Consider the following 14,874-nt stretch of genomic DNA (forward strand, 5'->3'; position numbering starts at 1 on the left):
GCTTTCTCACAGCAAAACTTTGAAACAGGTCATACATTTTTAGTCTTTTCTAATTGTACCGTGTAGAGTCTGAGATGTAGCTCTTGGCTTTCTTTGCAGTTTCTCTGAGCATTGCACAGTTTGACCTGGGGGTGAATTTCTGGGATGCTGATCCTGGGAAGAGTGTGCCTTTGTGTTAACTCACAACTGAATCCTTCAGACCGACCACTAAAACTTTTGCTTTTATAGAGGTGCTCAGACTTGCTGATGATGAACATGCATTTGTGTAACAGCTGCTACATACTCTCTTAATTCCTATGAAAATGTTTTTCTCACAGTATTGCACAGAGTCCAGTGAAAACTTTCATTTTCACATGACTTCAAATAATCAATAAAACGACTGGCAGATAAAACAAATTTCCATTTGTTTGCTAAATGTAAACTGTAACAGATATTTAATGGCCTGCTGATGGGAGATCTTGCCAGAGGTTGAGTTAATGCCATCCTGATGGTAAACAACCTTCTGCCTTGGCACAGTGCAGCTTGAATAAAGTGTGATGAGGATCAGCCTCATCCTCACTTCATAAAAACAACCTGTCTCATTTGATGTAATTCCACAAACTCTGCCGAACATGATTGAGCTGTCTGCAGTTTTGCTATAGATGTTTCTGTTGCTTGGAAACCTGACTTTGTGTGTTTGTTTATTCTGTCAGTTTTCCTCCCATGAAGTCATTACTCGCCTCTTCTGTCCCTTTCTTTTATAAAGACACAAAGTTCATGTGTCATAAAGTGCCATAAAGTTGTCTTCACTAAAAACCTCTTTAGTGAAAGTGGCGGCTGGTGTCTAAGTTTCTGGCAAATATGTGATTGATATTTATTACGCTTAACCAGAGTATAAATTTGTTTTAGTGAAAAGTATTGTAAATACAGCCACGTTACATCAATTTCAGATTTTCACGCTCACTCGACCGTGTCGATGAATACGCTATTTTTCCATGAGTGCCTTTTCTACACGTAAACAAAAGCAGAGCATTGCTTTGGCCCTTTATCTGCCTCCAAACTTGACCACACTGACGCTTATTTTCTCTCCCTAAACCAAAGCACCTCTGCAAAGGAAACTCAGTAATTGGTGGAAACTAAACATGAAGCTTCAGGGTTGTTGAACCTGATTGTTTTCACCTCAGGAGAACCCTGTGCTCACAGACATGCGACTGTATGTGTTTTATGTAATAAGCAGTTGACCAAACTTTGCCACTGGCATTTGTCCTTTTACCTGGCCTGAGGCCTGTGGTGCAGGACCAGGTTCAATTCTTCCGCTGCAGGTTGTTCTTCGCCTTGTAATTGACAAAAGACGTCAGCTAATAAATGTTCTGTGGAAAAACAACAGATACTGACAATTTTACAGGATTTCTAACAGACATGACGGACTTTGCTCCACGTCCTCTCTCTGACTCTGTGACTCTTTGTCTGGTTTAACGTCATTGAGAAAAAAAAAACATTTAAAGATGCGTAAATCTATGTTTTTAATAGTGATGAGCAATTCAGTGTTATCTCCAGCTCATCTCTGCAAAGCTTTTTTGTTGTTTCAGCCTGCAACTGTTTTCTCTTTTGGCTGGAAAAGCTCTAAATACCAAACACCAGACAAAGGTAGCAGCTATCTGGTGAACATAGTGGAGCATTTAGCAGTTAAAGAGCTAGACTTGTCCCTCAGGACTTTGTAGAGACCAAAAACAGGCCCCCAGAAGACTGTCAGACTGTACATTCACTAGGTCAGGAGATAATTGAATGATAAAATGTTGCTGCTTGCTGGATTCATGTGCCTAAAAGGAGCTGTTTGGTTGATGACTCATAAGATGTTTTTTTTAATGTGCATTTCTAAATGTTATTATTTTCAGCTTGTACAAAATAATCAAATCTTCAGTTAGTAGTATGTAATCCATACAGATGAGTAATCTGCATTTGACAGAACCTGTTTAGCTTTCATCTGGTTTCCTCTGCCAGGCTTAATTCTCTTCTCACTGTGTCCTTGATCTAGGCAGCAGCTGGTTCAGGGGCACTGCACAGAGGTTGCTCACTGATTACACAACAAAATGGTGATAAATGCACATGCAAACAATTCATTCGCTCAAATCTGCTTCACATCTGAGTAAAACAAAAGAAAACAGTATAACTGAAGATTTTGTCTCCTTCGAATGGTCAAAATCTGAAGTTTTAATTGCTACAAATGCTTTTTTTTTTAATTTCTTGTGCCTATCACAAGACTATAAAGTTGACGTGGAATATCTGAATCCCCGGCTCTTCCAGCATAAGAAGGAAGCATGCAGACTGAGAGCAGAGCAGAAGACAAATGCCCAGATTGACTCCGCCAGCATTGATCTTGGGCATAGGGATCAATTTTATTAACACCAGCATGTGTTGGTCAGAACCTCTGAATTTCCCATATTTTATATGTAAGACTATATAATAGCCACTGTGTGTCACGGCTTTTATAAGAAATGTGATGAATTATAAAGATATTAGTGCAATCAAAAGATACTGTGGCACACTGCCACAGAGGGAGGGGAGGGGGTGTTGGCTGAGGCAAAGAGGGAAGAGGTATAAAAGAGACATGAAGGAGTGTGTGTTGAACCAGAGGAGGGAAGAACTGTGAAACAGAAGTATAACGGGAGAGAAAAGAAGGACATTCCAAGACAGAAACAAAAACCAAGAAGCTCAGAACAGAGAGAGGTAAGTAAAAATCAGTTTACTGGGCTACACAAATTCATGTGTCAGGAGTCGTTACTATCTGCTGAGACTGCACAGAGATGTGGCAACACTACATCAAAGTGAGCAGCTGTACTTATGGCTGCTGTTGGTTGATTATGTTACAGAAAGTGGAGGGTTTATTCAAATTCCAGAATTTGGAATTTAACTAGTGCCATTTGTGACTGGAATCAGGTGCCTTACCTGTGGCCTTATTCCGGGTTAGTCTTGCTGCTACGAGTTTTTTCTTTATTTCCTTCAACACATCCATCTCAAGCCTAACTAATGTGTTGTTTCATTAACACTTTCTCTGTTCTTTCATCTTACAAGCAAAGGTGACAAATTAGTCTTCAGTGTACGATTTTTAAAGTGTGCTAATCTGAACCTTCTGTGTGGAGATTTGGACTGTGAGGCCAGTGTTTCGACAGTGGATGCACAAATGTTTGAGTGTTCCCCTGACAAATACTGATGACTAACACAGATGTGTAATCTGAGTGGGGAGGGGGGCTCTGTCCAGCCGTGGGGGGGGGGGGTTTCAATCTAGACATGAACTATTATTTTATTACTTTTGGTAACTAATGCAATAAGTCAGTTTGAGTGTCAATATATATTTTAACATGTGGATGGTTTTATCAAACGCTGCTAACATGAAACACTTTTTTAAACTGTATCTGCCTGCCTGTATCAACCTGTATCGACATCTCCACTGAAGTTCCTTGTGAGAAGCACACATACCAGCTGTGAAAGTTCAAGTGTGGGACGTGGCAGAAGAGTGTGAAAATGTCGCTGAGGTGTCTGTTCATCTTCTTGGGAATCACTGCAGCCACTGTTGTTACAGCTCAAGGTGGGTCTCTCACAAAAAGCTCCTTTTGTCATCATTTGAGTAAAAAGATGATTAAAGAAAAGTTACAAAGCATCACAGCGGACACGCATTCGCGCATTGTAGCTGTTTTTTAAAAAGTCATAATGTGTAAAGAGTATAGAGTGCAGTGATTTGCAAATCATTTGATTAACATGATTGATGACAATGTATCAAATCGTAAACATTTTTCAAAGTTTTGTGGGAGAAAAAAACAAAGAAACATTGATGACAGCGAAATGTTTGAAAAAAGGATGTGACTGCCAAGTTCAGTAATGCTAAAAACATGTGGTGTGTGGTTTAAACTGCAACAGGTCAGTGATCGGGTAATAAAAAATAAAAAAAATAGAGTCTTTCACAAGTAAAGATGGGGGTCCGGAAGGCTTGACAACTCTGTGAAAGACTGCATGGGAAACAGTTCAGAATAACGTTTCTCAACATAAAATTGGGTGTTTCATCTGGAGTCTGTAAGAATATTGACAGAATGTGGAGAAATCTCTGGCCAAACACCACTGCTCAAATGTCTGTGATCTTTTGTTTTTCAACAGGCAATGCATTAAACACAAAACTGATTCAGCAGTAAAAATCACTGCATGGTCTCTCACTCTGGCACCAACATCCACACTCAAACTCACTTGAATAATCTTTCTTTCCCATTCTTGTGGGCTGTTTAATAAAGTTTTTACATTTTTTAATACATTTTAATTAAGTTAATAATTAAGTTTTAATTTAAACTTAAGTTTTCCACTGAAGTGGAAATGAAACATTACATGTATAAAGGCAAACTGACACTACTGAGCACTGCTCTCAAAAACTGACATAGATGTAACTCTATGTCTGTAAAGCTAGATTTAATGCTTAAAGCTTAAGTTTTTAAAATGTTTAGCGCCATCTTCTGTCAATATGGATAGTTACATCGCTGTTACATGACAAACGTGACATGAGCTAATCAAATATTTGTGATATGTCCTTTGCAGGATCATGGAGACAAAGTGACAAAGAGTCTAGGTCTGCTGTCTACCAAACAGAAGGTAACTTTTGTTTCTTAAAAATCCAATAAATTTTCTGAATGACATAAAGTGTTCTTTCTGGTTATCGTCTTACGTTTTATGAGATATGTTGAACACCGTAACTGTGAGGTGCTATTAGGACCATATTTATTTCCGCACTCTCTTTGCACATAGATAACTATGAGTGGTCGACATGGTTCAATGTTGATCATCCTGGAGGCCGTGGAGATTATGAACAGCTGGATGCCATTCGTTTCTATTACCGTACCCGTGTATGCGAAACTCCAAAGGCAATCGAAGCCAGAACCACTGAATGGATCCCAGCGCGTGAAACTGGGGAGACGGTCCATGCAGACCCGACTGTGGGCTTCTGGTGCCTGAATGAAGAGCAAGGTCCCCAGCGCAACTGCTCCAACTATGCAGTCCGTTTCCTATGTCCAAAAGGTTTGGCCATGAACATTTTTTTTCTGTTTGCCTCTGTGTAGTAAAAAAGATCTAATTTTCTTTTGTTTATTAAAATATATTTTTTTCATAAGCTAAGTAAAATTACTTTTCAGAGTACTTGTATAAATTTTGTTTGTTTTTCCCCCAGCACATAACAGTATTAACATTCAGGGAACCTGGGGGCCATGGTCAGACTGGAGCCCATGTCCTGCCCTCTGTGGCCAAGTGGGGGTGCAACTTCGCTATCGAAACTGTCAATCTGACTCGCTGCCGTGCAGTGGGCCAAAATTAGATGGGAAAGCATGTAATGGACCTGAGTGCCCAAAGACAGGTGAAAAAGGCTTGATTAGGGTACACAGATAATAATAATGCAATTAGAAATTAGTAACTAATAAACTTTTATGTTTGTTTTTATTTTACTCCTTAGCTTGTTCCCTGCAGTGTGTGATGGGGCAAGCAAACTCTGACTGTGAATGCATGTGTGAAGAACACACAATTTTGGGTTCTGTACGCGGCGCTGGTGGTCTCGCCGCCGAAGGGGCCGCCATCCTTCGCTCTGGCAAATTCATTACCCTTACAGACCACAACGGACATTTCCGCATACCCAATATCTGCCCTGATGGCAACACAACCCTGACTGTCAGGCTCAAGGGCCATGCCCCCCTTGATGTTGTTGTGCCCAAGAGCAGTGAGCGCACCTCGGTCCTCAGTGTCCAGCTAAAAAGAGCCGGTAGATGTCTATAGAATTAATTGTGGCTCAAAATATTAAAGAATAATTCTGAGCTGCATATTTACTAAAGTACAATCTGTTTAGCATGTAGAGGTAATATTTTATTTCTGTTTTTTAGAGAAACTTCATGTGTTGAGCAATCCTGAAAGCAAGGTCAGGAGGGCAGGACAAAGTGCTGCCTTCTGCTGCAAAGTTGCAGGAACGCCACAGCCGGATACATACCAATGGTAGGACTGATCATATTGGAATTTTAGACAGTAGACATGTTGAACTCCTATTGAATCATTTCATTTCTTTTGTCAACCAACAGGTTTCACAACAACACTCTCATGGAGAAGGAGTCAGAAAGCACCTTGGTCATAAGAGATCTGCGTCCAGAGCAGTCTGGAGAATACTACTGCAGAGCAAGTGGTCCAACTGGAGCCATTAAGACTAAAACAGCTACTCTCAGAATCTTAGGTGCAGTATTAATTAAGTGAAAATGTGCTGAATACACAGAAGTAAGAATTTTAGTATACGCAAACTAAATAATTTTAATTTCTTCATCTAAACACAGGCAGAGATGAGCATTCATGCAACCCTAAACCTGAATCCCACCTCATCCGCCTTCCACACGACTGCTTCCAAAACAGTACCAACTCATTCTACTACGATGTGGGCAAGTGTCCCCCAAGTAGATGTGCTGAACAGCTCGACAATGGTATCAGGTGCAAAGACAAAGTGGCTTATTGCTGCGGCGTGGCAAAAATGGAGGAAAGACAGCTAACATGTCAGGGCTACCAACTGCCCACCATGGTGGTGACCGAGTGTGGCTGCCAGAAATGTGTGGACACTAAGGCCATTGTGCATGGTAGGGCCATTGCTGCAGACAATGGAGAACCAATGCGGTTTGGTCATATTTTTATGAATGGAGTCAGAATTAGTCGTACAGGTTACAAAGGAACCTTCTCTATCCAAGTCCCTCAAGATACAGAGAGGCTAGTATTAACCTTCGTGGACAACATGCAGAAATTTGTCAACACCACAAAAGTGCTTCCATTTAACACCAAAGGTGGGGCTGTTTACCATGAGATCAAACTTCTCAGAAAAAAAGCCCCTGTGACAATCAGCTCCACAGAAACCAATACTCTTGAGCTCGGGGAGGTAGAGGGCCAGGAGCCAATGGTTCAAATCCAGATTCCTCCCTATTCCTTCTATAAGGAAAATGGAGAAGTCTTCACGGGTAACGTCAGTGCTAGTGTAACATTTCTCGACCCCAGAGACATCTCCACAGCTGCCGCAGCTCAAAGTGATCTGAATTTTATCGGAGATGAAGGTGATACCATGCCACTGAGAACCTATGGCATGTTTTCAGTTGACTTTAGAGGTGAAGAAAACAATGAGCCACTCAATGCAGGTGAAGTAAAAGTTTCACTGGACTCTGCTCAGGTTCAGATGTCAGAGCACCTCAACACCATGAAGCTGTGGTCACTGAACCCTGAAACTGGTCTGTGGGAGGAGGAGGGGAGTCTGCAGGTGGAGAAGAAGAAAAGAGGCAAAAGGGAGGAGAGAACATTTTTGATTGGTAACATGGAGATCAGAGAAAGACGTCTGTTTAACTTGGACGTCCCAGAGAACCGCAGGTGTTATGTGAAAGTGCGGGCCTTCCGCAGTGAACGGTTCATGCCCAGTGAGCAGGTGGAAGGAGTTGTGATCAGTCTCATAAATATGGAGCCCAAAGCTGGGTACTCCACCAATCCGCGTGCCTGGGGCCGATTTGATAGTGTGGTCACTGGTCCCAATGGAGCCTGTCTTCCTGCTTTCTGCGATGAACAAAGAGCTGACGCCTATACCGCCTATGTTATGGCCAACCTCGGTGGAGAGGAACTGGAGGCTGTCCCGTCTGCTCCCAAATTCAATCCCAACCTCATTGGAGTGCCTCAGCCTTATCTTGGCAAACTAAACTACATGCGATCTGACCACGAGGACCCCAGAGTGAAGAAGACAGCGTTCAGCATTAATGTAGCAAAACCAAGCCCCAACACAGCCGAGGAAGGTAACGGACCAGTGTACCCATTTGAGAACTTGAAAGAATGTGAGGAGGCCCCATTTAGTGCAGCACACTTCCGGTTCTCAAGGGTCGAAGGAGATCGCTACGATTACAACACAGTGCCATTTAATGAAGATGACCCCATGAGCTGGACGGAGGATTACCTAAGTTGGTGGCCCAAGCCTATGGAATACCGGGCCTGCTACATCAAGGTGAAAATCAACAGCCCGCATGAGATCAATGTGCGGTCCCACAACATGGGCGGCACCCATCCCAAAACCGTAGGCCAGCTGTACGGCCTTCGAGACACTCGCAGCATTCGTGACATGGACCAGACATCCGTTTCAGCAGTGTGTCTGGAATTCAAGTGCAGTGGGATGCTGTACGATCAGGAACGTGTAGATCGTACGCTGGTGAAGGTGATCCCACAAGGAAGCTGCAAGAGAGATCATGTCAACTCAATGCTTCAGGAGTATTTAATCAACCACCTGCCCCTAGCTGTCAACAATGACACCAATGAGTTCACCATGCTGGCGCCTCTTGACCCTCTGGGCCATAACTACGGAATTTATACAGTGACAGACCAGGATCCCCGCACAGCCAAAGAGATTGCACTTGGCCGCTGCTTTGACGGCACTTCTGACGGCACATCTCGGGTCATGAAAACCAATGAGGGCATAGCGCTAACGTTTACCTGTGGAGACCGTGAGGTTACACGCCAGAACGTCTTTCAAACAATGCAGCGCTCTCAAGGTCAGACAGTAGGAACAAGCATTGTGAGAGGGGAAAGCAGGCAGAACCGGCGCCGCCAGAGGGCAAACGCACCACGCAGCAGTCGTAGACGTAGCACCAGAAACCCTGAGGGAAAACGTACAAAAGCCAGAAACTAGACAAGAGACCTAGGATCATCATGAAGACCAGATGATGACTTGCTAAAATGAAACCAGATGGTGTTAACATGTTTTGGTTTATAAATCCATAAATATCCCCCACCCGGACTCGAAGAGTAACTAAACGGTTATGCTAATTTCTTGCATCTTCATCTCAAGGAATATGTAATGTTTTTTCCCCTCTCACTTTACATTACTGTGGCAAATATTTACTTGAAAATGTAAATAGAGTATTTATTACACAAGTATTATCATCTTTCCAACTGTACTATAAACAAGGACAAAAACAATTATCTTTTTGACCAGTGATTTATTAAATTAGATGCTTATAAAACACTGCAGATGCTGTATCTTCCACATTGTATGTATCCAATTGTCCATGTAACATTTAAACTGGTCAACTGCTTAAAAAAAAAAAAAAAAAAAAAAAAAAAGACAGGAGAAAAACTCCTTTCAGCCAACTGTAGCCCATATGAAGACATGGTGGGGTGAAGCCCATAAGCCCCCGCTCCTCATCACACTTGATACAAGCCTGCAGAAGCAACAATTAGGAGACCAGTTGTAGCAAGTTAATCCACTTGCCTGATCCATACTTTTTTGCATTAGTAGAAATCAATTAGTAATTTTCTGTCATGCACAAAAAAACCAAAAGAAACTAAGTACTGTTTGCTCCATATTTTCAAGGATATTCCAGAGATATCAAGAGAATGGCTGTGAGGTTTTAAAGTCACATTTATTATACTTCTCTATCCCTTTTATCTTACAGTGAATGTTGTGTGCTCTCTGCAAGCTTACAACTACTACGTTCATGTTGCGTCAGTCTCCCACAATGCAATCTTTCCAGAAATAAAGATGAATAATGGACTGAATAATTGTCTGCATTTGGCAACTGAAGTTATAGATACTATATACACTTGCCTGTAAGAAAACCATCCACAGGTAAGTGAGACCTATAATATATACATGACATTCTGGTTAAAGGATTTGCATAGAACCATGTGTTTCTATGTCACTAGACTTATAACTGCAATACTGTATCTGACATTTTGACAGGAGCAACATTTAATTTAAAAAGAAACAAAAAAAAAAAAACAAGCCCTGCAAAACTCAGACAACAGCAGTTATGGTAGTATTCTCCGTTGTAGCTGGGTCGAGCAACAGATTCCGCGTGATTTGTTTGTGAGTTGAGGCTGAATGAGAGAGAAAAGGCAATTCCATTTGTATGGAAGGAGAAAAGAAGAAGAAAAAAACCGTGGGTGGTGAGACTGGATGCTCCCTGGTATAGTCCCTCTGGTCACTGAAGCAAAATGAAGGGGGCAAGACACAGTTCAGATTTTCCAGGATGGCACTGGACAGCATGAGAAGGTACAGCTGCATTTCTGACAGTCGGGAGAAGGGGAAAGGGCAGTAGTGATGAAGCCAGTGTCACATGAAGTCCTCATAGTCTTGGGCGTAGCCTCCATCAAACGCTGCATAGTCAAGGTCATCTTTGAGCTGTGCTTTCAAACCTCCAGCTAAGACCACCTTCTTCTTCTTTTTTCCTTTGTTTTGCTGTAGAAGGCAAATAAAAGCAACTTAAATACATATATATTTGGAAATGACTATATAAGCTACAAACGTTTGCCAGAGGTTTTTTTTATGATTGGACCGAGTAAGTATTGGGTGAGTAGCACCCCCTGCTGAATAGAAACTTAATTTCAGCTAATAGTAAATGCAAGCATGCAGTCACTTACTTTTTCTTGTTTCTGTTTTTCACTAAGTAGGACTGACAGGGAATTACTGATTTTCTTCAAGTCATCTACTTCCACTGTAAGAGGAAGAAAAATAAGTAGTTATTGGACAAGCACAGTGCATTTTAAATTTAAGACAAGTGTAATAAAAAATGTTCCGTAAAAGCAGGAAAAAAAACGACTTACATGAAATACAAAGTTCCCGAAACAATGACTCCAAGAAACTTGAATAATGCACAGATTTTTCAAACTGGGTTATCTTTTCTTTTAGCATTTTTTCAAACTCTGTGAAGTCTTCTTTGGAAGATGGACACATGGCATCAATTCCCGTGACACTGTTTGAAGTGCTGCCAACACCTGAAAAGATTTAAAGGTCACCATTACATACATTGATCACAACAAGATGAACAATATCAGGTCTCAAAAATCCCATATCTGTTGTATAAACTTTTGTTAGACATGCTGCAGTTTAAAAAAAACAAAAAAAACAAACCAAAAAAACCCCCCACAGTTTACAGCATCAGGAGCACGAAAAACAAAGATTTTCCTCAAATCACAGCTTTCCTAAAGCATGTGTAAAGATCTTACTTAAAGCTTCAGCTTTTAGAGTCTACTCTAAACATTTTACAGATAATAGAATGGTGCATTGTTCCTTTGGAGGTGAGGTATAGTATGTGGCATCTACAGCTGGATTACTGGGACATCTGTGTAAAACGTAGAAGCCAAAGGAGTATTTAAGCCTTTTAAGTCTTAGTTAAATGTTAACTACAAGCAACAGCGACTAATGTATTGCAAACTAAATGTATTGCATCAGTTACACAACTTGATTTTGTGGAAGACCTCATGTTCTTGATAAAAAGTTTCTACACCTGATCCGGTCTTACCAAAAGCATCTTTTGCTAGCTCCAAGTCTGCGTCTTCCTGTAATTTCTTCACTCTTAATTTTTCTGCCAGCTGTTCTTCAGGAGTGAGCTGTTCTTCCTGTAAATAAAAATGTAAGAGTTAAGATATTATTAGAGATAAACGAGCATAGAGTCAAAAGGTTTACAGATGAGAAAGTGGGACTTACTTCTTGCTGTTCCATTGCCTCCTGTTGTTTCTTCTTCATCCGGTTTTCTTTCTCTTTTATCTTTTCACTAAGCTTTTTCTTTTCAGAAACCTTTGGCTCTGCAAATTAAAATAATGACATAAGAAAATTAAAATCCTTCAGTAATCAAGTATACTCCATTAGTGAAAGGCAAGCGGTACTGGAATACAAACCTGGTTTCTTCACATCTGTTTTTTTCTCTTCATCTTCTTCATCATCGTCCCAGTTGTCCTGTGAACACACAGAACATAATGTGTGTAACTGTTGCCTTTTTATTAATATGTATGCTAGAAGATGTAAATATATAGCCATAGATGTACAATGTAACCAAAAACAAACAAACAAAAAAAAAACAAAAAAACAATAAAACGACACATTAATGTGGCTTCCCAGAGCCATGCTAAAGCCTTGAAAAGTCTTTTTTTCGGAGCAACATCTTAACACCTACAGAACTAGACAACTTTAAAAATATAAGTTAGTTCAAAGGCTGCAATCATTCAGAATGTTTATTTTACAATAACAAAAAATTCAAACTTTTTAAAACATAAAATTATCAGTTATCGACATACAACAGCTGCCACTTCATTTTCTGAAGATGAATAACTTTTGTTCTACCTCTAGTTCAAATTATTCTAGTCCTGATTACACTGGCGTAGATGTATATAAGCTGGATCGATCAACGTTACTGATCCAACAAGGGTAATTACTGTGTTACGGTACCAGGATAAAGAATAAAAATAGTACAGTCTACATTAAAAAACTGAAAGTACCACATGCACACAGTGAGTGCTTAAACTGTGTAATAATGCAGAACTTGTATATATTAAACAGTGATTAAGAATCAAAAAAATATAACAACATTAAAGTTTAAGATTCTGTAATTCATGACAATGAGTTACGAGTTATGACATCAGTGTTAATTTATTAATTTATAGGTGATGACTCTTCAGACATCACTTGGGTTGTGATCCTGTAGATTGCTGTCTTATATTAAGATCCACCTTAAGTGTCACTACAAATAAATGTAATCCAATCCAAGAAGATACTAATTTCTAACTGAAATATCCAAGACTTTAAACTGTGAATTACTACACAATAAACATTTGACAACCGGCCTGTTGCATTTCCAGCAGGTTATGAACAACAACAACAGCAGCTCTGGAAATAAATTTAATTATCTTGAGTAAAAATTAACTTTGTGCTATAGTCTGATTTCCACAAAAATCTTAACCCTTCTTCCTAAACAATGACCATTTTGTACTACAGAGGACATAAAACCATCAGGCTCTTCAGTCTGGACGCCATATGCGACAGAAAACGGGAGAACTGAAGAGGCCTCTGCCAGCACTTTCCACAGGATCAGTTATCTGAGGCTTCTGGACAGAGACCGTGCCAGCTTTCACGTAGCAGCCACCTGTATTACGGTATCAGCTGAACAGCGGCTTCCTACTGCCTGCTGTAAAGTCGGAAAGTTCCAGGCCTAGTTCTTGGCTGAGTTGAGTCATCAACCCAGTGGATGATTTCATCTGAATGGGGCTAAAGTTGGTTAGCACGCTAACGCCGCCTCATACTCAACGTGACTCAAGCTGTGGGTTTGCCAGAGTAGACATAATTATGCTAATCTCCAATAATCGTTTAATGCAACTAAATCTGTGCAATAATGGGATGGACCTGTATATTAGCAACACATGAACAAATCACTCAATACTGAGGTCACCCAACATTAAAGCCTATTTACAGACGCAACAATACACGAGAGCTAGCAGACTAGCTAGCTCAAGTGGCCCGTCCGGTGAGAGATTAGCTTCAAGCACCGCTATCAAAATTCATGACGCCAAGAGAAGTAGAAAACACTACTAGCGTCCAAAAATTTGATTAAACCCATAAGTATGAACTGGCACGCCGTTATTCAGTTTGTTAACAGTACGTTTGAATGACTGAAACTCGAATACCAGCATACTGTTAGCTGAGCTAGAGTTTCCAGAGGCTGCTTGTTGGAGCCACATGAGTTAGCATAAGCTAACAGGGGTTCGGAGATTCGGACTGACAGGCGGCGAGAAACCACGACGAAGCGTGGCATTACATCCTGTCGCTTGCTCGGTCAGCTAACAGCTCGCAAACAACCGGTGGCAGATTTTAAAAAGCGGCTCAGACTATACCGAGTGTTCGTCACGATATTTTACCTTAACATCTTCATCTTCGTCCTCGCCTTCCCATTTGTCCAGCGCTGCCGCCTTTTTAATCGGTTCCTCCGGCTCGAAGTTGTCAGCGTCTGTAAAAACAACAACATGAGAGTCGTTAGGTCAGTCCACATCTGACACCTGGAGTTAACAATGAGAGGTGTATTAGGCCCTTAAAACAGCGAGTGCGACAAGTAAATGTTGTACAGATAGCCATCCTTCCCAACTTAGTTTCTCACCCCAGTCCGCCATGTTGGCTGTGTTGCTTGTGTTTGACAGGCTCGCTGTACAGTCAGTGCTGCAGCCCGCTGGCCACGTTCAGAAACAGCTCCCACCTTCTGGGCGGCACTCCGGCCTTATCTAACGTCCACGGAGCACTTTCAGCACAACGACCCCGATACAACTAATCTCATCACGCCTTTATTTATTTCAGTTGTAAACATGAGACGCTACAAGCAAGCTGAAGGCAAGTTCCACGCATTTTTAAGTCGAGCATTGTAAAATAAATGTGTTAAAAGTACATTTTACATGATTCTTACATAAAGAGTCAAAACATATTCTTAATCTCTTTTGGATACATTTGGATACACTACATATTATTTTAACCGAAGAAAAAATAATTAATTAATAGCCTTAATTTAACTGAATCTCATAAGGGAGTATAATAAAGTATATACATTAAAAATTGTTTTTTAATCATTCCTGTCGAGAAAGTGCAGTACCTCAGATGTATGATATTAATGGGAATTGAAATGGAAATGGTGATCAATAATTCCTCAGTGATATATTAAAATAAATAATATTTTTGAAGGATCAAGGTCGAGCTGGAAAGGATGTGCAGCGGGTTAGGGTGACTGAGGATAGAGATGGAAATGTAGTAATGAATAAAGTTTACTGAGAGAGTGGAAAGGCTACTTTGAGGAGCTCATGAATGACGAAAATGAAAGAAAGTTGAGGATGGATGGAGGGCAGTGAATGAGGAAGCAAGGAAAACTATAAATAGGATGAAGAGTGAAAAGGCAGTTGGTCCAGATGACATAACTGTGGAGGAGACATCCGGGAGAGGGGGCAGTGGACCAGATTAGAGAGTGAGAGGATCCCTGGGGGATGGAGAAGAAGTGTACTAGCACCCATTTTTAAAAATAAGAGTGATGTACGACCCCTAAACGAGGCAACCGAAAGAAGAAAAGGAAT

The 14,874-nt window shown here is 40.8% G+C and overlaps 2 protein-coding genes across 2 annotated transcripts; one reads left to right on the forward strand and one right to left on the reverse strand.

Moving 5' to 3' along the window:
• The first annotated feature begins 2,625 nt into the window (after nt 1–2,625).
• Nucleotides 2,626–9,119, forward strand: LOC116327206 (cartilage intermediate layer protein, nucleotide pyrophosphohydrolase). The gene is made up of 9 exons (XM_039610015.1): nt 2,626–2,706; nt 3,434–3,565; nt 4,558–4,611; nt 4,765–5,034; nt 5,183–5,365; nt 5,462–5,764; nt 5,883–5,991; nt 6,075–6,223; nt 6,321–9,119. Exons 2-9 carry the CDS (start codon nt 3,502–3,504, stop codon nt 8,681–8,683), a joined length of 3,495 nt encoding a protein of 1,164 aa, XP_039465949.1. The 5' UTR covers nt 2,626–2,706; nt 3,434–3,501; the 3' UTR covers nt 8,684–9,119.
• On the reverse strand, nt 8,977–14,078 carry eif3jb (eukaryotic translation initiation factor 3, subunit Jb). The gene is made up of 8 exons (XM_031748711.2): nt 13,920–14,078; nt 13,684–13,772; nt 11,674–11,731; nt 11,483–11,580; nt 11,298–11,394; nt 10,600–10,770; nt 10,417–10,490; nt 8,977–10,234 (listed from the first exon to the last, which is right to left on the reverse strand). The coding sequence occupies exons 1-8, from the start codon at nt 13,930–13,932 to the stop codon at nt 10,109–10,111; spliced, it is 726 nt and encodes a 241-aa protein (XP_031604571.1). The 5' UTR covers nt 13,933–14,078; the 3' UTR covers nt 8,977–10,108.
• Nucleotides 14,079–14,874: the final 796 nt, after the last annotated feature.

Source organism: Oreochromis aureus, linkage group 1 (genome assembly GCF_013358895.1).
Source record: "Oreochromis aureus strain Israel breed Guangdong linkage group 1, ZZ_aureus, whole genome shotgun sequence".
Taxonomy (NCBI): Eukaryota; Metazoa; Chordata; class Actinopteri; order Cichliformes; family Cichlidae; genus Oreochromis; species Oreochromis aureus.